This window comes from Sturnira hondurensis, unplaced genomic scaffold, assembly GCF_014824575.4.
Source record: "Sturnira hondurensis isolate 20B ecotype Veracruz unplaced genomic scaffold, ASM1482457v3 Scaffold0016663, whole genome shotgun sequence".
Classification (NCBI taxonomy): domain Eukaryota; kingdom Metazoa; phylum Chordata; class Mammalia; order Chiroptera; family Phyllostomidae; genus Sturnira; species Sturnira hondurensis.
In genome coordinates this window covers 14986632-15013908 of record NW_028089294.1, presented here as the reverse complement: position 1 = coordinate 15013908, position 27277 = coordinate 14986632, and the positions used below count along the sequence as shown (strand labels likewise).

At 40.8% G+C, this 27277-nt stretch overlaps 1 protein-coding gene across 2 annotated transcripts; it reads left to right on the top strand.

Moving 5' to 3' along the window:
- The first annotated feature begins 75 nt into the window (after positions 1–75).
- ZNF512 (zinc finger protein 512) lies at positions 76–26936 on the top strand. 2 transcript variants are annotated; one of them, XM_037066687.1, is made up of 14 exons: positions 76–193; positions 710–768; positions 13426–13607; positions 14231–14326; positions 14620–14703; positions 15578–15702; positions 16183–16269; positions 16681–16779; positions 17362–17529; positions 20620–20814; positions 21728–21829; positions 23239–23301; positions 24458–24556; positions 25246–26936. In XM_037066687.1, the coding sequence occupies exons 1-14, from the start codon at positions 164–166 to the stop codon at positions 25555–25557; spliced, it is 1701 nt and encodes a 566-aa protein (XP_036922582.1). In that variant the 5' UTR covers positions 76–163; the 3' UTR covers positions 25558–26936. The 2 variants fall into 2 exon arrangements, with proteins under 2 accessions (XP_036922582.1, XP_036922581.1); XM_037066686.1 differs by having other exon boundaries at positions 13423–13607.
- Positions 26937–27277: the final 341 nt, after the last annotated feature.

The window sequence follows — 27277 nt, the reverse complement described above, 5'->3', positions numbered from 1 at the left end:
CTCCCTCCCTCCGCTGCCCCCTGGAAAGCCGCTAGGCGGAAGTCGACGTGCAGAACGGGGTTGGGCGGCCCAGACTCCACATCCGGGAGCGGAGAGAAGAGCGGAAGTGGCGTTGGTCTGGCCGGAGCCCTTGGGTGAATTTGTTAGGCGTGGAGAGGGAGTGATGTCTTCCAGACTCGGTGCAGTACCCGCTGTGAGTTTCTCGGTTTGACCGTTATGCTTCAGAGGTAGCGCTGTCGAGCCTGCAACACGCGGTCCTCTCTTTTGTCCTAAGCTCACAATTGGTTTTATCAGAGCCCATCGTAGGCCCCACCCTTCTAGGTCAGATCTACCTGTCCCCTTCTCTCCCCTCACTTTTCGCTGCCTGTTCCCCACCTCCTTGGACTCAGTTCGTCGCCAGATTGCCATTAGCTTCTATTCTTTTTATATATGCAGTGCTCCCATATCCGTTGTCCTCTCTCTTCTCGCTTTAGAACCTCTATCCAGACAGGGCGTTAAGAATGGGGGAGATGAAGGCTCTGGTGTTGTCACCTACCGTCACTCTGTAGAAAGATAGGACCAAATACTGTTCCTTAAAAAGTCCTGCCTCCTTCCGTTTGAGTTAGATTCCCCGGGGAGAGCTTTATTTCTTCTGGGCTCAGGGGGATTGTCATTTTGTGGCCAAGGTTCAGAGGTCTCTAGCATTCACTCATGTGCTTGCGTTTGCTAGACCCCGGGACCCACGTCCTTTAAGCAGCAGAGGACCACGAGGATCGTGGGCGCTAAGAAGTAAGTGAGGTTTTCTGAGGTCTGTTTATAACTGTCGCCAGGGCTGTCCATTTCGAAGTATCTGTGATGATGAAAATTTTCTGTGTCCGCACTGTCCAGTACTGTTCCTTCTAGCCACGTATGGCTTTTGAATGCTTGAAATGTGGCTGATATCAGAAATTGAGTTTTAAATTGTACTTAATTTTAATTCACTTAAATTGCAGTAGCCACCTGTAGCTAACGTCTACCTTATTGGGCAGGGTTTTTCTCTCTAAACCTAGAGAAAAACTTAGCTTGCAAAAAAAAAAAAGAGAGAGAGAGAAAGAAAAGTACGAATCATAATAAAAATGGAACATATGACTCGGTGTAGCCTTGAATGTATGCACTCATGGATACATTGAAGAACATGGAAGGACTAATAAAAACGACCATAAGAAATCCTTGTATTTTCAAACTACTTGGCTTCCAGACTTGTGTATTATTTTGTATATTGAATGTGCTAAGCTTTTCCATGCTTGTTAAGGCAAAAAAGGTTGTTAACTACCTTTTGTTGTTGGAAGGGATTAATTCATTCAGATAACATTTACTAAATGTCTACTATGTTCCAGGTGTGTATTGGGTTAGATAGACATGAAAAAACGCAACTAACAGTCTGAATGGGGAGATAGACAAGTAGATCAACACAGTACAGTATAATTCAGTATTTTTGAACAGGAATTTAATACAGCCTTTGGGAGAGGGGAGTGATAGTTTAGAAGGGAAGGCTTGACAGAGCAAGGCAGACTTGAAAGTTAAGGGAAGGGAAAGATGTTTTTTTTTTTTTTTCCAGAAGAGAGAACAAGAGGTAAACATAATTTACTGGGATAGCAAGTGAGTAATTGTTAAAAAAATATGAAGGTTAACGGGCCCTCATTTGTTAATCCAAATCAGAATCATTGGGGTTAGAATATTGACATTCTTATTTTTGACTGGCTCCCTAGGAGATTGTGAAATCTGAGAACCATTGGTGAGAACTGAGGCTAGAAGTGAGTGGAGGATGAAACCATGGAGAAAAATATCAGCATTTAGGGACTGGGTAGAATAAAAGGCTGCAAATGATACTGAGATTAACTAAACTACTTTGTTAATGAAATCGAAATATTTATACGTAGAGAATGAACTAGGAGTTCTTAAAAATTCTTGCTGTAGTTCAGAACTCAGTTGTAAATAAGGTTAAACTTTTTATCTTTGTGAGCAGAAGCAGAGATTGGGAAGTAGTGGGTCAGACAACAGATTATAAAGTTGCTGATTATTATAGTCATTGTTGGAACCAAAAGCTTTTTTTCTGTTATATTTATGGAAAGAGAAGTTTGAGATGAATCTGGTTTTTAACAAATAGTGAAATGCCCTGACTTAATAGATAGGTAGCATAAAATACTTAAGAACTGGTTTGTTGAGTCCTTTAAAAATAAAGGTCACCCGGAGGGATTTCCTAACCATGTTGACTTAGTACCCAAAATGTTAATCATGCTGATCATATAAATGATTGGTTTTTTTTTTTACGATGCTCATGCTTATTCATGAAAGGGGTATGACTATATCTGAGTCCTACACTGACAGGAAAGAAATTTCCATGAGGATGATTTCCTAAGAGGAGTCACATGTGACTTGACTCTTAATGGCCTGTGGATACTGTCAGGTCTTTCCAGTGAAGATGGTTCCTGTTGTTTGGGATGGTGGGTTTTGGCCCTAGAGGATGACCAATTACCATCTAAAAAATTTCTTAATACTTTTATGGAGGTTTAAGCAAAGCACAATAGACTATATTTATTTAAAGTACACAGCATTATTAGCTTTGACATATGTAAGTACCTATGAAACTGTCAGCACAGTGGAGATAATATTTCAACCTCTTCCAAAAGTTTTTTCATGTCCCTTTGCAGTTCATTCCTCCTCCTACTGTCCCCAGAGACCACTCCCGTTTTCTTTCACTGTACAGTGGTTTGCACATTCTAGGATTTTATATAAATGAAATTATATGCCATATTGTCTTTTTGCATGATTTCTTTCACTTAGAATAGTGATTTTGAATGAAAATAGTTTTTTAATCAATAAAATTTCATTATCTATATGTCATAATTAGTTTATGGTCATAATCTACCTTGATGAATATTTGGGTTATTTTCAAATAGGGGGGCCCTGGATGGTGTAGCTCAGTGGATTGAGCATGGGCTGTGAACCAAAGGGTTGCTAGTTCGATTCCCAGTGAGGACACATGTCTGGGTTACGGGCCAGGTCCTTGGTGGGGGCCAAGTGAGAGGCAACCACACATTAATGTTTTTCTCTGTTTCTTCCTCCCTTCTCCTCTCTCTAAACAAATAAATAAAATCTTTTTTAAAAATTGGGGGTATTACAATAAAGCTGCTACAAACATTCATGTACAAGTCTCTATGTGGAAAAATGCTTTTGTTTTGCTTAAAAAATACCCAAGATGGTATTTAGCATTTAAGGTGCTTGGGTCCTATGTCAGAAGTGTGTTTACCTTTGTAAGACATGGCTTGTTTTCTAAAATGGTGATATTTTATGTTCCTATCAGCAGTGTATAAGTCTTTAATTTAAAGGGTGTGTAGTGGTGTTTCATTATGTTTTTCTAAAATAATTTATTTTTCTGTTGATTTTTATTTTCAGGTATACAACATAGTGCTTAGACATTTATGTAATTTAAGAAGCCATCACTGTGATAAATCTAGTGCCCATCTGACACCATATCTAGTATTACAGTACTATTGACTATATTCCCTATGCTGTACTTTACATTCCCATGACTTTTTAAAACTACAGTTCTTAATCTTTTCTCCCTTTTCATCCATCTCCCCATCCCCCTCCCATCTGGCAGCCATCAAAATATTCTCTGTATCTGTGAGTTTATTTGTTTATTTTGTTATTCAGATTCCACATATAATTGAAGTCATATGGTTCTTGTCTTTCTCTTACAGTACAAAGAAAGTCTTATGCTATTTGTCTAGCATACCTTCTAGGTCCATTCATGTTGTTGTGGATGGCAAATTTCTCTTTCTTTAAATTGGTTGTAGAGTGAGGGAGAGTAAGGGAGAGAGATGGGAGAAAGAGATAGAGGGGGTGGGGGTTGTTGCTCTACTTATTTATGCATTCTTTGATCTTTTGTATGTGCCCTGACTGGGGTTTGGGGATTGAACGCTCATCCTTGGTGTATCAAGACGATGTTCTAAACAATTGAGCTACCTGGCCAGGGCTGAATTGTAGCATTTTTAAAAAGAGAGAGAGAGAGAAAGAGAGAGATGAGTGTGAGAGAGTGTGTGTGTTCTGAATACAATTCCTTAGTCTGATACATGTTTCTTTTTTAATTTTTTTAATCCTCACTTGAGGATATGTTCATTGATTTTTAGAGAGGAAGGAGAGGGGAGAGAGAGAGAAAGAAAAAAAAATTCATGCAGAGATAAACATTGATTGGTTGCCCCCTGTAGGTCCCCCACTGAGGATCAAATTCGAAACCTTTTAGTGCACAGGGTGATGCTCCAACCAACCTTGCCAGGGCTGATAAATGTTTCTTGAATACCTCCTTCCAGTTCATAGTTGGCATTTCATTTGCTTAATCATGTCTTTTGAAGAGCAAAGGTTTTAAATTTATCATTAAAAATGATAAAAAACATTCTTTTTTTCTTTTTTTGTTTCATGCTTTTTGTATTCTATTTTTTAAGAGATTTTGTTATTTTGAGAGAGAGGAAAGAAGGGAGAAAGACAGGGAAACTTTGATGTGCGAAAGATACATCGATCAGTTGCCTTTCACACTCCCCCACCCAGGGACCTGGCCCACAACCCAGGTATGTGCCCTGACTAGAAATCCAACTGGTGACCTTTTGATTCATAGGCTGACACTTGATCCACTGAGCCAAACCAGACAGGGCTTTTTTTTCTCCGTTTTTCCCCCCTTTGTATTCTATTTAAGAAAACTTTCCTATCCCTAAATGATTTTCTGCTATATTTTCCTCTCGAAGTGTTACAGGTTTTATTTAGGTCCATGACTCATTTAGAATTAATTTTTTTAAATCCTCACCCAAGGATAAAGTTAATTTTTATGTGTAGTGTGTCTTAAAGGTCAGTGTTAATTTCTTTCCATTTGTATATGCAATTGTTGAAAAGACTTTCTTTTCCCTGTTTAGTTAATTTTGACCTTTGTCAAAAATCAGTTGAACATATATGTGGGTGCGTGCGTTTCTGCACTCTCCTCATCTGTCTTTTTGCCAGTATTAAATAGTGTCTTGATCCTGTAGCATTGGAGTTAATCTTAAAATTAGGTAGGGTAAGTCATCTAAATTTGTTCTTTGCAAAATTGTTTTGGCCATTTTAGATTCTTTGCATTTTTATGTGAATTGTAGAATCAGTTAACATCTAAAAAAACAGGCTGTAGTATTGATTGGTGTTATTTGAAATGTATAGGTCAGTTGGAAGAGAGCTGCCATTTTTAACTGTATTGAATTTTCTGGTTTATAAGCACGCTATATTTTTTCACTTATTTAGATCTTTAATTTCTCTCATCAGTGTGTTGTAGTTTTCATTGTGAAAGTGTTGGGTGTCTTTTGTTAGAATGGTTCTTAGGTATTTTATGTGCTTTTTAATGTTTTTATAATTGTATTTTTATAAATTCATTTTTAGTTGCTTGTTGCTGTAATCTGAGAGTACAATTAATTTTGTGTGTTAACCTTATATTCTACCACTTGCTAATATTTATTTTTAGTTCTAATGATTGTGTTCTAGAATTTTTTTTTGTAAACGAACATTTAATCTGCAAGCAAGGGGCAGTTTTACTTTTCTTCTTTTGATCCATATGCCCCCCTTTTCTAAAAACGTTATTGCAATGGGATTTAACCACGGCACCTTCTGGGCCTGGAGTTTTCTTTTTGAGAGGTTTTGCTTAACAAATTCAATTTCTTTAAAAAATATATAGAGCTTTTTAGTTTCTTTTTTCTATTTTGGTAAGTTGTATTTTTCAAGAAATGTATTTTTCTTGTCAATTTATTGGCATAAAATTGTTCAAATTATTATCTTATTTTAATGTCAGTATATCTGTGGTGATAACACTTCTTTCATTTCTGACATTTGTTATTTATGGTGTCTCTTTTTTGATCAGCTTATCTACAGGGTTGTCAATATTGTTGTCTTTTCAGGGAGCCAGATTTTCTCTATTGTCTCCTTTATGATTGATGAATTTCTCCTCTTTATTGTTTTTCCTTCTATTTACTTTGCTCTTCTTTTGAAGGTTTCTTAAGAGGAAATCTTAAGTCACTGGTTTTCTAATACAAGCATTTAGATCGTTTTCTAATATATAAGTTTCCTTCTAAGTACTGCTTTAATTGTACCCCACAAATTTTGATATGTGTATTTTTGTGTTAGTCACTTGAAAATATTTACAGATTTCCCTTGTGATTTTATTTGTGACCCATGAATTATTTAGAGTAGCGTCTTTAATTTCCAGATTCCTCTTCTTTTTTTAACTTTAGATATCTTACTATTCTTGATTTCTAACTGAATTCTGGTGTGGTCAGAGAATACATGTGTAATTTTCATTTTTTTAAGTTTGAAGTTTATGGCCCAGCATATGACCTGTTTGGTGAATGCACTTGTCATGCATACACTTGCCATGTATGTAGGTATATCATGTATGTGATTGTAGGAAACAGTGCCCATAAATGTGAACCTGAACAAGGTGGCTGTTGGTGCCGTTCAGATCTCCTACGTCTTCCCTGAATTTTTGTGTAGTTCTGTCAGTTGCTGAGAGGAGGAGGTCTTAACATTTTCTGCTAAGAGTAAAGAATTGTGTGTTTTTCCTCTCAATTCTGTCAGTTTTGCTTTGTGTACTTTGAGCCTCTGTTACAGATACATACAATGGGTAATTATGTCTTCCCGATGATTTGTTACTTTTATCATTTTGAAGTGTCCCTTTTTATCTCAGGCAATATTCTTTGTTTTGAAGTCTGTTTTATCTGCTATTAAAATAGTCACGTCAGCCTTCTTGTGTTTGCTGATTGCATGGTATAATTTTTCATCCATTTACTTCCAATCTGTGTATGTCTTTATATTTAAAATGTGTACCTTGTAAGCATTGTATTCTAGGGTATTGCTTTTTGATTCACCCCATCAGTCTGATTTTTAACCAGAGTGTTTGGACCATAAGCATTTAAATTATGGTTGGATATGAGTCTCCCATTTTATTATCTGTTCTTTGTATCCTGCGTTTTGTTCCTCTGTACCTTCTTTTTTGAATATTTAGTGTCCCATTTTTTGAAATATATTTTATTGATTATGCTATTATAGTTGTCCCATTTCCCCCCTTTATTCCTCTTTGCCTTGCACCCCCCCACCCACATTCCCCCCCTTTAGTTCATGTCCACGTGTCATAAGTTCTTTAGCTTCTATATTTCCTATACCATTCTTACCCTCCCCCTATTTTCTACCTACCATTTATACTACTTATTCTCTGTACCTTTTCCCACTCTCTCCCCCTCCCCTGTTGATAACCCTCCATGTGATCTCCATTTCTGTGGTTCTGTTTCTGTTCTAGTTGTTTGCTTAGTTTGCTTTTGTTTTTGTTTTAGGTGTGGTTGTTAATAGCTGTGAGTTTGCCATCATTTTACTGTTCATATTTTTTATCTTCTTTTTCTTATATAAATCCCTTTAACATTTCATATAATAAGGGCTTGGTGATGATGAACTCCTTGAACTTGACCTTATCTGAGAAGCACTTTAACTGCCCTTCTAAATGAGAGCTTTGCTGGATAGAGTCATCTTGGATGTAGGTTCTTGCCTTTCATGACTTGGAATACTTCTTTCTAGCCCCTTGCCTGCAGGTTCTCTTTTGAGAAATCAGCTGACAGTCTGATGGGTACTCCTTTGTAGGTAACTGTCTCCTTTTCTCTTGCTGCTTCTAAGATTCTCTCCTTATTTTTAATCTTAGGTATTATAATTATGATGTGCTTTGGTGCGTTCCTCCTTGGGTCCAACTTCTTTGAGATTCTCTGAGCTTCCTGGACTTCCTGGAAGTTTATTTCCTTTGCTAGATTGGGGAAGTTCTCCTTTATTATTTGTTCAAATAAGTTTTCCACTTGCTCTTCCTCTTCTTCTGGTACCCCTAGGATTTGGATGTTGGAACATTTTAAGATGTCCTGGAGGTTCCTAAGCTTCTCCTCATTATTTGAATTCTTGTTTCTTCCTTCTAGTCCACTCCACTGATTTGAGTTCCAGTTTCCTTTCCATCACTATTGGTTCCCTGTACATTTTCCTTTATTTCACTTAGTGCGACCTTCATTTTTTCATCTAATTTGTGACCAAATTCAACCAATTCTGTGAGCATCCTGATTACCAGTGTTTTGAACAGTGCATCCGATAGGTTGGCTATCTCTTCGTCACTTAGTTTTATTTGCTCTGGAGCTTTGATCTGTTCTTTCATTTGGGCCATTTTTTTTTTTGGTCTCAGCGCACCTGTTACATAGTAAGAGGAAGAACCTTAGGTATTCACCAGGGTGGGCCAACCCATGTGGCTGCTTTATGACGCTGTATGTGGGGGAGGGGGTCCAAGAAGGAACAATGGCACTTGTTCCACTCTCTGCTGGGTTTCAGTCACTTCCCCTGCTTCCCCCAAGCAAGGCGGGTCCTTCTGGTGCTGATTCCCATGTGGTTGGGTTTGTGTACATTCTAGGACCCTGTGGGTCTCTCCAATGAACTCTCCTGTGAGGCTGGGAGTCTCTCCCACTGCTGCCTCAACCCCCACCAGTGTTTTCAATCAGTGGTTTGAGGCTATATTTCCTGGTGCTGGGACCCTGGGTTGCAAGGTCTGCCTCCCTCCCCTGTTGTTTCTCCTGGTTTATTCGCATGTAAATGTGAGACTGTCTGCTCCACCAGCCACCGCCTTGCGCACCCTGCTCCACAATCCACCGCCTCACTGGGTCCTGCAGCCCCCGCTTTGTCCTGAGTCCTCTCCACCCGACTGCCCATGTCTGCCCCTCTTACTGGTCTGGGTGGGTGTTTCTTCTTTAACTTCTTGGTTGTCGGACTTCCATACAGTTCAACTTTCTGTCAGTTCTGGTTGTTTTTTGTTTTTAAATTGTCCTTCTTTTGGTTTTGTGAGGAGGCACAACCTCGCCTCCATGTTGGCGGGAAGTCCTAGTGTCCCATTTTACTTTATCTGATTTTTGTCTTTCTCTCTTTTGGTTGCTCTAGGAGTTACAGTGTACCTATCCTTTCACTGTCCACTTAGAGTTCACATCCTACTACTTTGCTTAAATATAGAGACCTCACAACCACATAAATTCCTTTAACCATTAAGTTATAGCTGTCATACGTATTGTATTTTTATACAAAGTCTTTCCAGAAGATATCCAGCCATGTAATATGAAAAATAGAGACATTATTGAAGAAGATACAAGATGCAAGAAACATTGTACATAGGACATTGTTGCCTTAGTCCCCTTGAAAGTAGGCACCTTGGGGCCTCACACAGTTCTCCCAATGTCATCAGCTTCCCTGTCATATTTTCCTGAATCTCACTGATGGTCTGGAATCTCTTCCCTTTCAAAGGTGATTTTAGTTTGGGGAAAAGTTACAAGTCTCAGGATGTCACATCTGGGCTGTAGTGGGGCTGAGTCACCTGGGTGATTTGATGTTTTGGCAAAAAACTGCGCAAGATGTGATGCCTGAGCAGGTATGTTATTGTGATGAAGCTGCCATTCATCAGTTGCCCAGAGCTGTGGCCTTCTGAATCATCCGAATAATTTCTGAAGAGGAATGTTTAAGCTTAATGCAAAATTTGATGCAGATTTGTTGCTCTATTCACTCAGTCATTTTGAATGTGACATCCACATAGTACACATGCTCACTCAATAGCACATACTGCTCCCACTGACTAGTACAGTGAAGTAGTCATTGTTCACACATTTGCATTCCAGTCTAGTCTCCTTGGCTGCCAGGTTACATCGATGTCATGCAAACCACTCTTGTTATATTAACAATGGCTGGACTATTTCTGGACAGACCTCATTGTATATTGAGAACCTAAACAGCTGATGTTAAAATTCTGCTTTAAACAGTGTGTGTGTGTATAACCCAATACCATTTCTGTTTCTCTTTATTCTCAAACTCTCTGGTATCATTTTCCTCTAGCTGGAATAATTTTCTTTAGCACTTCTCATAAAGCAGCCCTGTTGACAAATTTTCTTAGTTTTTCTGTACTTGATGAAATATTTCAAAGGATATTTTCATAGCATCTTTTCTTTCAGGATTTAAAAGATGATGTTGCACTGTCTTCTGTCCTCCGTGGTTTCTGTTGAGAAATCCACAATAATTTGAATTATTGCCTCCATATAATATGCCATTTTTTCTAGTTGCTTTCTAGATTTTCTTTTAATCTTTGGTTTTAAACAGTTTCATTAAGATGCGTCTAAGTGTGTTTTTGTTTATTTTTCTTTTTTATATACTAGATTGCCAGTTTATTACTGGTAACTCGGGCATAGCCAGGTGGAAGAGATGTGTAAGGCAAGGTGTGTGGGATGGGGGTGCCCAGCTGCCACCCTCCCACAGGGCTCCGCCCACCCCAGATCTCCAGGTGTTCACTGGGCTGAAAGCTCTGGGTGTGTTTTCTTTGAATTTATCCTTTTAAGTGTTTATTGAGCTCCTTGACTCTAAACTCATTACATTTGGGAGATTTCCCATCATTATTTTTTTAATATGTTTTTCTGTCTCAGTCTCTCTTTCTTCTTTTTCTAGGATTACAACTACACTTAAGTGAGGCCTTCAGATACTGACCCACAGATTTTTGGGTTCATTTGACTGTTTTTCAATCTATTTTTTATTCATACTAGATAATTTCTATTGATCTTTCATCAAGTTCACAGACTCTTCCTCTGTCATCTCCATTCTATTACTGAGCCTGTCTAGTGAGTTTTCATTTGGTTCTTTTTTATAGTTTCTAGTTTTTGCTGAAAATTTCTACCTCTCCCTTCATTTCAAATGTGTTTTCCTTTATTTCATGGGTCATAGTTATAATAGCTGCTTTAAAGTCTATGGTAGTTCCAATGTCTAGATTATCTCGGGGTTGACATCTCTTAATCATCTGTTTCTTTGAGAATTACTCAGATTTTCCTGGTTCTTTGTGTATTGCATAATTTTTGCATGTATTCTCAATATTGTGATTGTTCTATATGTGGATCCTGGATCTTTTAAGACTCTTCTGGGAAGTGTTAATGTTTTTATTTTATCAGGTAACTTGTTTAGGTTCAGACTGTAAGTTCTGTTTTGCCTTCAGAGGGTGTTGGTTCAATGTCAGTTTGAGTCTTTGTTATGCTGCTTTGGCCCTGTTTTGTACACAAATAGCTCACAGGTTAGTCTGAGACTTTTGGGGGGTATTTCAAATCTTGTTTTACTTTCAAAGCTTTTGCTGCATTGGTTTGGGTTTTCACACGCTGGTAGCTCAGGCATTAGCCTGACACTTGTGCATTTGCTCAAATCTTACTTCACTTTTCAAAGCCTTTGCTCTAGCTGGTTTGGATATGCCTCACACATACATAGCTCAAGCTAAGCTATGACTTGTGTGGACTCAGACACAAAATTACAGGATTCTTTTTTGCCTATCTCTTCTCTACTGTTCCCTCTAGTCTCTAGGGGTCTCTTCCTGGTTTCTATGGCCAGAAAGGTATAGATTCTGTTGGAATTTAGACTGCCTACGCTGCTTTGCAAATGGAGTTCACCCTTGTTGCAGAGCCACGTGTGAGGGAGGGAAAACTGGGAAACACTCACTTGTGTGGGTGTTCACTTGTGTGGGAAAAAACCTTTTCCCAGGTTTTTTTTTTTTTTTTTTTAAGATCTTATTTATTTATTTATTTATTTACTTACTTACTTACTTTAAATAAGGGAAGAGAAGGAGAGAAACATTGATGTGCAAGAGATACATCAATTGGTTACCCTTCCAGGGACCTGGCCTGCAACCAGGGACCTGGCCTGCAACCCAGGCATGTGTCCTGACTGGGAACTGAACCAGTGACCTCTCAGTTCGCAGGCTGGCATTCGATCCACTGAACCACATCAGCCAGGACACTTCTCCCAATTTTGACTCCTCTTCTCAATCTACCTGACTTTGTTTACTTTTCAGAGTCCAGAGTTTTTGGTTGTAATCAGCAAGAGTGGTGGCTTATGCCACCATGACAGAACCAGGACTTCTCTGTATGAAATTTGTGATGTTGGCCCTCAGGTGCAGAGCTGAAACTCATTCATACTGACACCTCCCTGTTTCTTGTTCTTATTCCTATTTCTATGCCCTTCTTCCTCCTGAGAACCATGTCAGTAAGTTTGATATTTACCCTTAAATACAGGGGTGGGTAAAAGCGGGTTTACGGTTGTGAATACATGAAACACAGTTTATTCTTGTATTGTTATTTAATAATTATTGTGTTATTTTCCATATGAACAAATGTAAACCTACTTTTGTCTATCTCTGTATATATTCTTATAAAATAGCTATTTAAATGTATTTTTAATTTACTGAATTAACATTGTACTATAAATCTTACTGTTTCTTTTTTCACTCAATAATATACTTTTTAGTTATGTTCGTGTCTCTGTGTAGAAATAGTTTATTGCTTCTAACAACTACCTACTGTTCCATAATAGGTATCTATCATATCTTACTTCCATAGTTTCTTAAGAATAGTCACCTGAATTTCTTCCAGCTCTCTGTTCCTAAAACTTCTTTGTGTAATTTTTGTCAGCTTTTCTAAATGTTATCTTGAATCTGTCTGCCTGTCTTTACTACAGAATCTCAGTTCAAACCCTCGTCATCTCTTATCCATACTGTTGGCAACAAACTGCTGATACTTCTTCCTTCGTTCACTTTTCCTCCGTGTATCATCTTCCATACAGCCTCCAGAATGACCTTTCTAAACCATAAATGTACAATTTATGCCTTACAATTTGACAGCTGTTGCCCTACCACATCCTGAGCCACCTAGAAGATGCTTTGTAGTTACTCAGTAATGTTTGTTAATAACATACGGACTGGTCTTGGATTTGGGAATTTGGGCACAACTGTATACCAGACTTCTCAGGGCTCCCTGAACTTAGACAAGACAGCACCCTTCATTTAGCTGTAGAAGCCAAGTATCATGTTGCCTAAGTAAGATAGGGAGGCCATGACATACGGGTTTAGGGAAGAGGCTACAGGAGAAGGAACATGGATCAGAGTAGGGCCTATAAACTTCTTTTCCTCCTTTGTTCTCAGGGGTATTAGTTGCAGTCCCTCTGGCAGAGACACAGGGAGATCGGACATACGTAGGTAGGGATCCGGGGGATCATCTGGCCGCAGAACACCCTGTTACTTATACCACTCTCCTTTCTTGGGGGAGTCTAGGAAGGAATGCCTGCTTGGGCTTCCGAGTACTCATCACATGAACAGCTTACTCTCTGATTACAATGAAGTCCAGTATTAGTTGTATGTGTGGTATTAAATCAACTCTTGTAATTGTTTGAAGATTGAAATCTAAATTGTGTTATTATCAGACTTCTTGTTTTTGCAAGGGTAATCAGGTTGGTTATCTGCTTAGGATATAAAATAATTAATAGGAACTTCATTTCACACTCTCCTTTGTGTGATATATCTTTGTGTGATGTTATTAGCAGGACCAAGTGCTCCATAAAGGATAACAGTTTCCAGTACACTATTCCTCACGATGATTCCTTAAGCGGCTCCTCTTCTGCCTCTTCATGTGAACCAGTAAGTGATTTTCCAACATCCTTTCGAAAATCTACCTCCTGGATGAAGATGAGAAGGATCAAGCGAGCTGCTACTCCCCCGGTTGAAGGTATCATTCTCAATATTTTGTTCCAAAGACAGAGCACTCCCTAAAGTCATCTTTTCAGGGAGTCTTTGTAAGTGGCTCTTAAAGTCTTAAGTACCACAGGTGTGTTTCTCATGAGTGATTAATTTCTTAAGGTGTTAGGCTATCACATACTGTTAGCTTCGTGAATGATCCCTCTGTGTTGGAGTGAAGTTCTGCTGCTCCTACTCTTTTAGGTTTTATCTGCCTTTCCCCTTCGTGATTTGAACATCTTTCCCCTTCTTCTCATTTGATCCTCTGTTGAGGGTTCAGGGACTAATGTAAGCATCATTCTGGGTAAAATTTTCTTGGTGGTCATAGTCTCAAGGGTCTATAGTAGCCCTTTACTTGAACAATTCGGCTTCAGTGTTAGCCTCAACACAAGATGAAACAAAGCACACTTTGGTGGAGAACACTAAAAAAGGAGAAGGGAAGGTCGAGCCAGTAAAGCAAAAGTCATACCAACTTCCCTGACAATGTCACAGACACTCCCGTGAGGCCTGTGCTTGCTGCTGATCTTTCCCTTTGATGAGTGGTGTTTGGAAGGCAGTCCCGGGTGGGTGCTTATTCACCACACAGTTTTTTTCTGTTTTTGTGTGGTATTTCAGGGTCAGGTGGAGTATCAACCAAAGGGAAAAGGAAACCCAGGCAGGAAGAAGATGAAGACTATCGAGAATTTCCTCAGAAGAAGCATAAGCTCTATGGTAAGGGCGTTACTTTGCTAACTCTTTTCTCCCTGGGGGCCTGGGCTATGTTGTTTGAAAGAGAGAGACCGTAGGGTTTGGCCCTCACAGCACTTCTGAACCCTTTGGATTTTTTGGCAAGGCATGGCCTCCTTCCTGCCTTATTTTACTCTTCCCTTCTGTCGTGATTTAGGGAGTTGGTTGGTTAAGAGACTGGGGCATAGGGCCATGAGAAGAGCAGGGAAGAGATTTTGGTACTGGAGAGGGGTTAGCAAAGGCAACATGTCGGGCTTCAAGTTTCTGTCTTGTGTCAGGGAGGAAGCAACGGCCTAAAGCACAACCTAACCCCAAGCCCCAGGCCCGTCGCATTCGGAAGGAGCCACCAGTGTATGCGGCAGGTATGCTTCGGGCTGGCAGCTTTGTGTGGGACCCAGTTCTCTCATTCCTGTTGTGTTGTTATTGTTGGTGGAGGAGTGCTGCGCCAGCGGCAGTGTGTCTTTAAGGAGACAGGCATGACTGGCATTGGTTTAGAGGTTGCACAGGTGTTGGTCCATTAATTTTCTCCTCTGCCTCAATTTACTTAATTTCTGCAAGCATTAGTTTCCCTGTCTCTGAATAGGGATAACAAAGGCAGTCAGGATTGCGAGGATTAAATGGGATTAAAAAACCCCATTTAACAAAGCCTCAGCCACATAGGAAACACTCAGTAAACTGACTGTTACATATCTCAGCATCCCATTATTATATGGTGCTGGGAAAAGTGTTGCCTGTTGTCGGTTATACCTCCATAAAGCTGGGGGAAGAATGTGGCCTACTTCTTTAAGTCATTGGGGTTTGCATGTTTCTCAGATGGTTTTTCTTTTTAAAGATTTTATTTATTTATCTTTAGAGGGGAAGGGAAGGAGAGAGGGAGAGAAATATCAATGTATGGTTGCCTCTCGTGAGTCCCCTGCTGGGAACTGGCCTGCAACCCAGGCATGCGCCCCGACTGGGAATCAAACCGCGATCCTTTGGTTCGCAGGCCCACGCTCAATCCACTGAGTTACACCAGCCAGGGTTCTCAGATGGTTTTTATCATGGGCAATTGAGTAGAAGTTTTAGAAACTCCTCACTGTCTGAAAAAATCTGTTTCTAGGAGTTATTCACACCAGGAGTCTGTTACCCACAGAGGCAAAAAACCATTTTGTGAGACTTTTCCTAAGTTCCAGAATTGTGCTTTTCAGTTCTGGAGACTACTCCGGGTCCCATCATGTTCTTTTCTCTTCTTTGTAGGCAGTTTAGAGGAGCAGTGGTACCTAGAAATTGTGGACAAAGGCAGCGTCTCTTGCCCTACCTGCCAGGCAGTGGGGAGGAAGACCATAGAGGGCTTAAAGAGACACATGGAAAACTGCAAACAGGTTAGATGTTTTCTGGCACTGTGTTGGGTTTGCTGACCACTGTAGCGAAGAGGCAGCATTGTGTCAAAACAGGCTTTGCGGGGGGCGGCAGACGTGGGTTTAAATCTCTACTCAGTCACTTACTACTTGTATCATTTAGCTATTTGTAGATGAGCCTTGGATTCCTCATTCATGTAATAGAGATAAAATAATTATGACTTTGGGTGGTCCATGACAGGACAAGAAATAAATAATACATGCTAAGTTCCTATCCCCATTACTTAACAAATACTGGCACTTAGTAAATGGTAGTTCCTGTTTTTTAAAAAATGAGTTGCCTTCTTTGCCCTCGAGATTGTGACACTGAGCTTGTGGGAATTTGAGATCCATTGACTGCTGAGTTTGGGAAATGAACAAGATATAGACAAGAGCATTTGATAGGACTTTGTGACCTGTTTCTGTGTCGAGTAGTCTGGCACTGAGCGGTGTTTTTCACTTTAGGAAATGTTTACTTGCCACCATTGTGGGAAACAGCTTCGTTCACTGGCAGGGATGAAGTACCACGTCATGGCAAATCATAATAGTCTGGTAAGATTGTCTTCTGTCCTGTACAAGCCTACAGGGTGTTTGGCTGCCTTAGTTGAGTATCGATAACTCAGTGGAGATGGCTAAGGTTCTGGGACTTTATAGGGTGTAAGTAAGAAAACCCTTTTAATAGCAGACTTACGTACAGTGCAGCCCTTGTGGTGGATAAATGGGTATTTGTGTGTTTAGGTTAGTCCTGAAGGTTCATACCCTGGGAGGCAGGGGCTTAGAACTCTGATTCTCGTCCTCTTTACTTCCCCATCTGTCTAGGAGGTGGGAAAGCCAGGAATCACGTAACGTAGACTTCATGGGTATGAGCTTAGGTGCTTGCTAGTCCTTGATTCTTCTGTAATTTTTTTTCTGTATTTGTCTTTTCCATGAATTACCTGCTTGTTCGCTTCTCATGCTTTCCAGCCCATTTTGAAGACCGGAGATGAAATAGATGAGCCAAGTGAGAGGGAGCGGCTCCGGACGGTTCTGAAGAGACTGGGAAAGCTCCGGTGCATGCGTGAGGTGAGAGCCCCAGGCCAGCGACTCCCTCTGCCTGGAGCCTTAGATCCAGGCCTTTCTGTTGCCCTCTCCCACTTGTCCTCCTTCTCCCTCGGAGACCTGGCTCTGCAACAGCTTCCAACATAAGAGTGGCTCCTGCTTTTCCAGGTCTCCTGCACTCATTAATACCTTTTTATTTTCTTTCTCGTCTCTGAAAGTTTTTCTCCCTTGTCCTTGAACGGGTTTCTTTACCAGCCTTTCTTTGGTGTGGTAGAAAGGATCCTCGTAACCTACTGTGAGGAACTTTGATATTGCTGGGTATTTGATCTTGGGTGGAATTGGACCATAGACTAAGGAGGAAGCTCTGACACAGAAGAGGTGCAGAGTCCTAGTTCGTTGAATGTTGACTGAACATTGAATGTGATGCTTGGTGGTAGAACAGCTGTTGGGGCAGGGACAGCAAGGGCTGTGAGGGTGGAAAATGTCGGAGAGGGTCCCGTGACATCAGAGGGCCTATTGGTGTGGAATGCCTTGTGGCTGTTCCGTAATGTACAAATCATGTCAAAAGATGTAACATTATAGCTTACGTCTCTCTCCTGTGTTCAGAGTTGCTCTAGTAGCTTCACCAGCATCATGGGATATCTGTATCATGTCAGAAAATGTGGCAAAGGGGCTGCGGAGCTGGAGAAGATGACCCTGAAGTGTCACCACTGTGAAAAGCCATATAGATCGAAGGCTGGACTTGCGTATCACCTGAGGTCAGAGCATGGGCCTGTGAGTACTGATTACTTTCCAGACCCTACTACCCTGTGCTAGCTGCTTACTCCCACACCTTGCTGTACATTTTTTTAAGATTTTATATATTTATTTTTAGAGAGTGGGGAAGGGAAGAAGAAAGAGAGGAGAGAGAGAGAAACATCAGTGTGTGGTTGCCTCTCACGTGTCCCCTACTGGGAACCTGGCCTGCAACCCACATGCCTGGGATCAAACTGGCACCTTTTGCTTCACAGGCCTGCGCTCTGTCCACTGAGCTATACCCACCAGGGCTTGCTGTACATTCTTGGTTCCTCCTTTGGATCCCCATTTAATCTTTGGATGCTTTTGTTCTCTCTTCCTTGTTCTTCCTTTGTTCTCTTATTTCTGCCTTTTGAACATTCTTAGCTTAGAGAAATCAAAGTTCATTTTATAGTCTAGGCAGAAGTAAACTCGTTATTAATTCTATTTTTAAAGCCTAAGGCATTCCTCTGTAGTTGGAAAACCTCTGGGAACCTGCCCAGATGTGTCCTGTATTATGGTTTTGTTGTCATGACTTCCTTTCCTGATTATATTTCTGTGCTCTCTCCACCTCATTTTCTTTTTAAGATTCGAATGTAATTTATACATGCTAATATTCACCCTTCCTGGTGTACAGTTATAAAAGTTTTGACAATTACTTACACATATGGTTGTACAGCCAGTACCACAAACAATGTGTTGAACAGTTTAACAGTTCCGCCTAAATTCCCTGTGTAACCCTTTGTAGTTGACTCTTCTTGCCATTCCGGATGCCTGGCAACCACTGATTTATTTTCTGTCTTTATAGTTTTATCGTTGATTGATTGATTGATTCACCACTCAAGGATATGTTTATTGATTTTAGAGAGAGAGGAAGGGTGGGAGAGAGAGGAGGGCCGGGGGTAGGGCAGGAGAGACATCAATCAGTTGCCTCCTGTACGCACTCTGACCAGGGATTGAACCTGCAACTTTTTGGTGTACAGGATGCCACGCCAATCAGCCGAGCCACCTGGCCAGGGCTTGTTTAGCCTTTTTCAGAATGTCATTTAAATGGAGTCATGCAGTAGGTAAACTTTTGGGCCTGGCTTCTTTCACTTAGCATAATGCATTCATATGTTGGCATGTATCATTAGTTTATTCCTTTTAATTCCTGTCTAGGATTCCATAATATGAATGTCTCACAATTTGTTTATCCATTTACCAATTCAAGAATGTTTGATTATTCCTATTTTGGGGCAATTATGAATAAAGATGCCATAAACATTCACTTAAAAGGTTTTGTATGAAAATAAGTTTTCATTTCTCTTGAGTAAATACTTAAGAATGAGATTACTAGGTCATATGATAAATGTACTTTTAACTTTATGAGAAAATGTTTTCCAAGTGGCTGTGCCTTTTTGTCCTCACCAGCAAAGGATGAGAATTGCAGTTGTTAGCGTTCTTCTCGGCACCTGCTGTTGTTAGTGTCATTGCGTTAATTCTGATAGATACGTAGTGGTATTTCACTGTAGTTTAAATTTTTAAAAACTCTTTTAATTTATTGATTTTAAAGGGTGTGGGAAGAAATATTGATTTGGTGTACCATTTATTTATGCATTCATTGGTTGCTTCTTGTATGTGCCCTGACCAGAGGTCAGACCCACAACCTTGGTGCATCGGGATGGTGCTCTAACCCACTGACCTTGGTGCATCGGGATGGTGCTCTAACCCACTGACCTTAGTGCATCGGGACGGTGCTCTAACCCACTAAGCTGTCCGGTCAGGGCTGCTACTGTGGTTTCAATTTGCATTTCCCTGATGATTAGTGATGTTGACTATCTTTTCATGTGCTTATTAGCAATGCCAGTCTTTAGTGAAGTGTCTGCATTTGTGAAGTGTCTTTACAAATGATTTGTAAAATCATTTGTTCATTTTACTGTCTTTGTTGTCTTACTGTTAAGTTTTGAATACATTCACATTTTTTTTAACATATTCCGGATATAAGTCCTTTATCAGATAGGTTTTGTAAATATTTTCTCCCAATCTTTACCCTTTCTTTTCACTTTTATAGTGTTTTTTGAAGAACAGTTTTCTTAACTTTGATCAATATTTTTTTCTTTTACGGCTAATGCTTTTGTTGTTGTATCTAAGATATTTTTGCCCAACCCAGTGTATAATTTTCTACTGTGGCTGTAAAAATAAAATTGCAAATATATTGGCTTAAACAACACCATATTATCTCACAGTTCATCAGGCCAGGAGTCTAGGTACAGAATGGTTCAGCTGGCGCCCTGAGTATAGAGAGCCTCACCAGGCTGGAACCAAAGTTTCGTTAGGGCCACTCCTTTCTGCTGGTTCCAGGGAAGAATCTGCCCCTAGGCTTCTTAAAATTGTTCAGGAATTCCATTCCATGCAGTTGCAGGACCTCATTCTCTTGCTGGCTGTAGGCCAGGGGTCATTCTCAGCCTCTGAAGGCCACCTCCATTCTCTGGCTCATGGTCCCCTTTCATCTTCAAGTCAGCAGCAGTATCCAGTCTGTCTCATTCTTTGAATCTCTCCTCCTCCTCTTACTGTCACATCTCTCTTACTTATAGTCAACTGATTATGGACGTTAATTAGATCTACAAAATACCTTCCCATCAGCACCTAGATTTGTGTTTGAATAACTGATGACTATGGCCTCGCCAAGTCAACACATCAAAAAACCATCACACCCCTGATATGATATTGAACAATATGTTAATTGTAACCGAAAAATAAATTTAAAAACTATTCATATACCCAGGATCACAAAAACTTTCTCCCTTGGTTTCTTCTAGAAGTTTTATTGTTGTACATTTAGGGCTATTATCCTTTTTAAGATTCATTTCTTTGCATATGGATACATATTGACTTTGAACCACTTTCACTTATTACAACAGAGTAGATTTTATCCTGCTAAGAATCTTTTTTTACCAATAAAATGTACATTAAGATGGTGGAGCTTTATGATAGTGATTATTAGCACGCTGATAGCTCTTTGATATTTAGAGCAGAAAGGACAGCCGTAATCACTGGCTCTGATGGAAGCCACTTCTCAGGCTGGTGTTCTGCTGTGTTTCGTTTTTGCAGATCTCCTTCTTTCCGGAGTCAGGGCAGCCAGAGTGCTTAAAAGAGATGAACCTGGAGTCAAAGAGCGGGGGCCGAGTTCAGAGGCGCTCTGCCAAGATAGCTGTGTACCACCTGCAGGAGCTGGCCTCTGCCGAACTGGCCAAGGAGTGGCCCAAGAGGAAGGTTCTTCAGGACCTGGTCCCTGATGATCGGAAGGTGAGGCAGAAACTTGTGTTCATTTTGAAGGGTTATGTCTGATACTGTGCTTATTACATACAGAAGAATAAATGCACTTGAGTGAGTACCTGATAAACAATATTTTGCTTCTTTATTCTTGGAGATGGAGTACATCTGATCCAGCTCCAGCGTTTGAATTCATGCAGGTCTTAGAGGAAGTCTGTTTCAGAAGCTCCTTTAAGGAGCCTCTTAATTTTGGACTATTACCAGAGGGCACCTAAAGTTCCAAGTTAGTTTTTTGCTTAGCCCTTGCCTAGTGGGTTTCCACTTTGTAAGTATGTATGCAGTAGTTTATATTTAGCTTAGGTCATTGCCAAACACTTGATTAGGGTGTGTTGTCCAGTTTTTTTTCTGTGGCAAAATTACAATTTTCCCCTTTGCAATCAGTGCATATTGGGGGGAAGTTGAGACTGTATAACTAACTTCTGTTTTATCATATTTCTACCCACTTACTTTAGCGTCAGCCAGTGATTCATGCCTGCAGCAGTTATTCTTGCGGTGTTTGCTTGATGATGCTTTTTTATTTCCATCATTTGTTCTATAATTATTCATTGGAATTCTGTTGTGAGAAGAGTCTGTCCTTTTTAGTAGGGACTCATGGATATTTATTTTATTCTATGGCTTGTGATCCAGTGCTATTTGCTGCTCAGATTGGGCATCAAGAGCTCTTTCTTTCTTTTGAAGATTTTATTTAGACAGATGGGAAAGGAAGGAGAAAGAGGGAGAGAAATGTCAGTGTGTGAGAGACACGTCAACCGGTTGCATGTCACATGTCCCCATCTGGGAACCTGGCCTTGTGGAACTTCAAAATTACGTAACCCAAAGAGTTGGTATGAAACTTGGAGTCTTTTGGAAGCTGGATTCCTCCAAGAAAATCTTTCTTGTCTTGTAGCTAAAATATACTCGCCCTGGGCTGCCTACCTTCAGCCAGGAAGTACTGCATAAATGGAAGTCAGATATCAAGAAGTATCATCGCATCCAGTGTCCTAACCAGGTGGTTCTTTCTTATTCACTTATTCAGTAAATGTTTGTCATGTATCTGCCGTTGTTTCAGTTACTTATTCCTTTGTGACAAAGCACCTGAAACTCAGTGGCCTTTAAAACAGCAATTTTTTAATTCACAATTCTGTAAATAATTTTGTCGGGGCTCAGGGTGGTTCTGCTGTACATTGCATCAGCTGCAATCAAGCGTTTCATTCAGTTGGAATCTCCAAGAGGCAGCTAATTCAGCTGGAAGCTTGGCTGTCTGAATGGCCTCTCCCTCTAGCAGGGTAGTTGGATTACCTGCAGGGTAGATGGTGACTGGTATTTCAGAGAGCATTCCAACAGTACTTAAGTGGAAGCTGAAGAACTCTTAAGGCTTAATTTCGGAATTTGTTCAGTATCTTTCCATGGCATCCTATTCAAAGGAATCACAGTACAAGCCCACATTCAAGCAGAGTTTCGACAGACTCCACTTCTCAATGTGAAGAGTGGCAGAGAATTTCCAGCCATCTTTAAGAAAAGGAGAGAGAGAGGAAGGGAGAGAAATGCCAATTTGTTTTTTCACCCATTTTGCATTCATTAGTTGCTTTTTGTTTTACTGATTTTAGGGAGAAAGGGAGGGGAAGAGAGATAGAGAAACATCTGTTCGTTCTAATTATTTATGCGTTCATTTGTTGTTTCTTGTCTGTGCCCTGACTGGAGTTGGAACCCACAACCTTGAGTTCGATAGCTGGATGCCGCACTAACCACATGAGCTACCTGGCCAGGGCTCCAGTCATCTTTAATATAACTTAGCTGTAGATGCAGTATTTTGGGGAGGAAAAGATATACAAGAAACAGAAGATGTATTTGTGCTAAAGAAAGCAAATTTAAAAAATAAAAAAAAAACCTAACCTTATAATTTGCTGTGTTTCTCTAAGTATTAGAGAAGGTGCTAGGGAAGAGAATATGTTAAGCTTTTGTAAACAACTTGTTTACTTCATTTCCTTTTACCTTTCATTGTTTTTTCTTCTTGCTTTTGTGGTTTGCCTGTGAATTCTTTTCCTGTTTGGTTTGTGTTGCAAATTATTTTTACTTTAAGATTTTATTTATTTACTTTTATTTTAGAGAGAGGGGAAGGAAGAGAGGAAGAGAAACACCAGTGTGTGAGAGATGTATTGATCAGTTGCCTCTCACATGCCCCGATCTGGGGACCTGGCCTGCAACCCAGGCATGTGCCCTGACTGAGAATCAAACCGGCAGTTTACAGTTCACAGGCCAGCGCTCAGTCCACTGAGCCACACCAGCCAGGGCTCTCTGTGTTATAATTTACTGGACTTTCTCCAGATGTACGGTTGGTCAGTGTCAATGACCTAATTGCTAAGAGAATGTTGCTCTTTTGTATAGTCTTCATGTTATTTTTTCTTCTTTTTTTTTCAGGGTTGTGAGGCTGTCTACAGTAGTGTGTCTGGCCTTAAAGCTCACCTGGGCTCTTGTACTTTGGTTTGTACCTTTCTGAACTATTATCTTAACATGACTTTTATCTTATCATGCCCTTGAAAATAGTCTGACACAGAAGACTTCAGTTTAGGTGAACAGCTAGTTGTCCTGTTTTCTGTTATCTTCAGAGTTGGTTTATTTTTGATGTCCCAGAGAATCTTGTTCTATTATTGGGTGGGATGCCAGGGTATGTCCAAGACACAGAAAAGGCCGACATAGCCTTAAGTCATATCAGTTAAAGAATTTGGAGAAAATGTGTTAGTTCTGAATCCCTACCAGCGATTTCACTTCTCCCTGAGCCTCTCCCACACTGGACCTGCTTTGTCTTACTGGGCCTTAAACTTTCTAGAATCAGCTTCCATGTGCCTCTCTGCATTGGTGAAGGTCCTCTAAACAAGCCCATCTGAACTGTGCTGGTCTCTGAAGATGGGAAGTGGGATCCCTGGGTCGGTGTTACGGCTAACAGCCATTCACCTCACCGAATCTTTTCCATGTTGACCCAGGTGCCCTACAACCCACCAGTCCTGGGGATTGCTGTCATTGTCCAATCCCTTTCAGAAGTATCTCCTCACCCAAATTGAGCACCATGGAAACCTGAAGCTTCAGGAGGGGAGAGAATTGTCAGTTCAAGGCAACAGGAGGGTAGTAGGCATCCAAACCAGATCTGTCCAGGAATGCTTAGGAGTTTGTCATCTTGATCTTGGTTTCTGAGCCCTTAAGCTTTGTGTTATGGATGGTACTCTTCTGATTCTGGGTTTCCAAGGTGCTCTCTGCAGCAGCGGAGGTAGTGGGAGGAGCTGTCCATTGGTGCCTCTTGTGAGCTTCAGGAGCATGATCGTTTTGGGGGAGGAACCAGAGAACCTGAAGTGAAGTGACAGGAACAAGAGGAGATAGGGAAATGTGACACGTCACATAATAAAAGTAGGATTTAGGGTCGTGGGGAATGGGTGGGAGGGTTTGGTGTAGAATTGCATTAGGGTGGATTTGCAGTGGTGACAGTCTGCCCCGGCTGTGTTTTCTAAATATATTACTGTTTTGGGTTCTCTTCCTTCTCTCCTTTGCTGAAGTAGAATCCCTCTTTTCGTCAGTGACGGTCCCTACACAGGGCCCAGGTTTGTGTTCCTAAATTTACCAATAATTCTCTTTTCTTTTAAAATAGGGAAACTTTGTGGCTGGAAAGTACAAGTGTCTTCTATGTCAGAAAGAGTTTGTATCAGAGAGCGGTGTCAAGTATCACATCAACTCTGTCCACGCCGAGGTGAGGGTCCTGCTTTCCCAGGGGTTTTGTGGTTCCGTGGACCCCGCACATACTCCACCCGAGAGGTGGGCTTTGTGTCTGTTTCTGTGGGCGAGGACTGTCAGGGGAAGTAAAGTGGTTACCGGAGACGCTGGTGTTAAAGCCGGTGAAATCAGGCATGTGTGCACCAGACTGAATTTACACTCTGGAACTCTTACTTCACGGCAGTCTCTGCACTTGCTTTTTAGTATTGTAACGTCTTTGAGCAGCCTGGTTTTAATGCTGTTTAAAATACTGCATAGAAACAGGTATAAGGGACATTGAGACATTTGGAGGGGTTTGAATAGTGATTATGTTAAATAACATGTGTCCATGTTAATATTTAGAAATGTGATAATTGTAGTTAAGCAGGAGGAAACACTTGTTCTTAGGCAGGTACATGCTGAAGTATTTAGGGATGAAGTAACGTGCTGTCTGCGATTGCAAATGGCTCAGCAAAGGGAAGGAAGGAAGGAGAAAGATGAACAATAGTAAATCTCGCTGTACGTTAAACTATGGTGACCTTTCTCAAGGTTTGGACATTTTCAAAATGAAAAAACTAAAACTTCTCTGTTCTGCCCTAACCACGCCTTTTTCAGTCTTCCCCACACCCCTTCTTTACACTCGCCACTGCGTTTTGACTGGATAGTGTTTCTGTTTTGCCTCTGTAGGACTGGTTTGTTGTAAACCCAACAACAACCAAAAGCTTTGAAAAGCTAATGAAAATAAAGCAGCGGCAGCAAGAAGAAGAAAAGCGGAGGCAGCAGCACAGGAGCAGAAGGTCTCTGAGACGCAGGCAGCAGGCTGGCATGGAGCTTCCAGAGGAGGCGGAGCCCAGTCCTAGAGGAGGGAGAGACCAGAGGAGGAATAATGAGGAACTGCTAGTGTCGACCTCCTGTAAAGACCCAGAGCAGGAGCCAGTGCCAGCGCAGTTCCAGAGAGCAAAGCCCCCAAAGACTAATCATAAACGAGGGAGGAAATAGGCAGGCAGTGTGAACGCGCCTCTAGGAGAGCGGAAGTGATGCTGTTGTCACGGGGACCTGGGCTGGGAGGACCGAGTCGTGGGCTGAGTGAAGAGAAGTCTGTGCTTTCAGCTGTTTGTGTAAAGCTCTGACTTTCACTCTTTCCTCCTGTGTAAATTTCACTGTTTTCCCTACTTATTCACTTTGACAATCCCTCTCCCCCAACCCTTTTTGGTAGGCTTTCCTGCTGTTCCTCTTTGGGGTCCATTGTTTTTCTCTTGGCTTGCCCACAGAGCTCCCTCTTAAGGCCAACTGTAGGCCCTGGTTGCCCTGTACCAGACTAAGAACACTGGTTGTCCTTTCCTTCCTGGGGTGTAGATCGTTCTTGGAAGGTCCGCTGATTTCGTAGTCTCCGTCATCAAGTTTATAAAACAATTCCAAATTAGTTTTTTTAAACAATACTGATTAATCATTTTGTATTTGTGCTATTACAAGCCTAGAAGCTAGAACTGTTGTCACTCGTGTAATAAGGTTACCCCGTCTCTTTGGGAAACAAACTTTAGGGAGGGTGTTGGTTCTCTCAGTATGGTTTTAGGATTGAAAGAAAGAAAACGGACTTTGGATGAAAAAGCGAGAATTTCTCTACACTAACTTCACTGGGAAATGCTTTTTTTGTCCCAAGTAGCAGTGACTGACTAGACCCACAGGCATGACAAACTGCCTTGGGAGGAGTGTGTCCCAAACATGACAATGGCTGGAAAGGAGAAATGAGAAGAAGCAATAATTACTGCCTCAACTTTCCTGGGGCTTGAGGCCTCATCTGCCATTATAATCTGCCCTCCTGAAGCTCGTTTTCCTCCCTCAGTTTTACGAATTGGGAAATACCAGGTTGATTGCCCCTGATTTTTTGTTACGGAATTCTAGTGTTCCTGGGAGTGCTGCTAAGATCGGCAGCCAGGGCACACGTTCCTTCTCTCCTGGACTTGACCTCACTTGTTAGTCTCTGCCCCCCTAAGTCCTCAGCCCTCCCTTTAGTCAACCTCTGTCTGAATTTTCTGAGAATATTGCCCTCTATCCTCTTTTATACATATGTGTTCTGTCGTCTTTAATCCTGAGACTTTGACACCAGATGTAGATATTTCTCTGGAGTTGGAAAGAAAAATTTCCTTTTCTGTACCTCATACCTACCTGATAATGTTGAATGGGCTGTTAGAGAATTGTTTTGAAACCAGTGAAGGACACGGTATATCCACTCTGCATTTTCATCGGCAGTTGCGCATTTAGAGCCCTTTCAGTAGATGAGGATTGTCAGGGAGGAGAAATGAAGAAGCTATGTTAATTTCTGGTGAGTAAGACTTGGGAAATGTTTGTTAATGACAAATAAATGACTCTCAGATTGACGTTTCCAGTTTTTCATTGACTTCCGACCTGCTACTTGACTCCTTGCTGACACAGTATATGGGCGTAAGAAAATGGCTACAGATGGTAATGAGTTTGAAATAAGTACCAAATGCAGTTGTCTTGGTCATTCCTTAGCCCTTACAGTCTACTGGCTAAGATGAGTAATTGGCGATTAAAGTGAATAAGCATAGCAGACTTGCCCAGTCTCCCTTACAGGCACTCCTTTTTTCTTTTCTTCTTGGGGCTGACATCAGCAGGACTCAATACAGACTATCCTGATCATACATTATTTATTTGAGGTTTTAAGTTTTATTAAAAGTTCATTAGCATAACATAAACT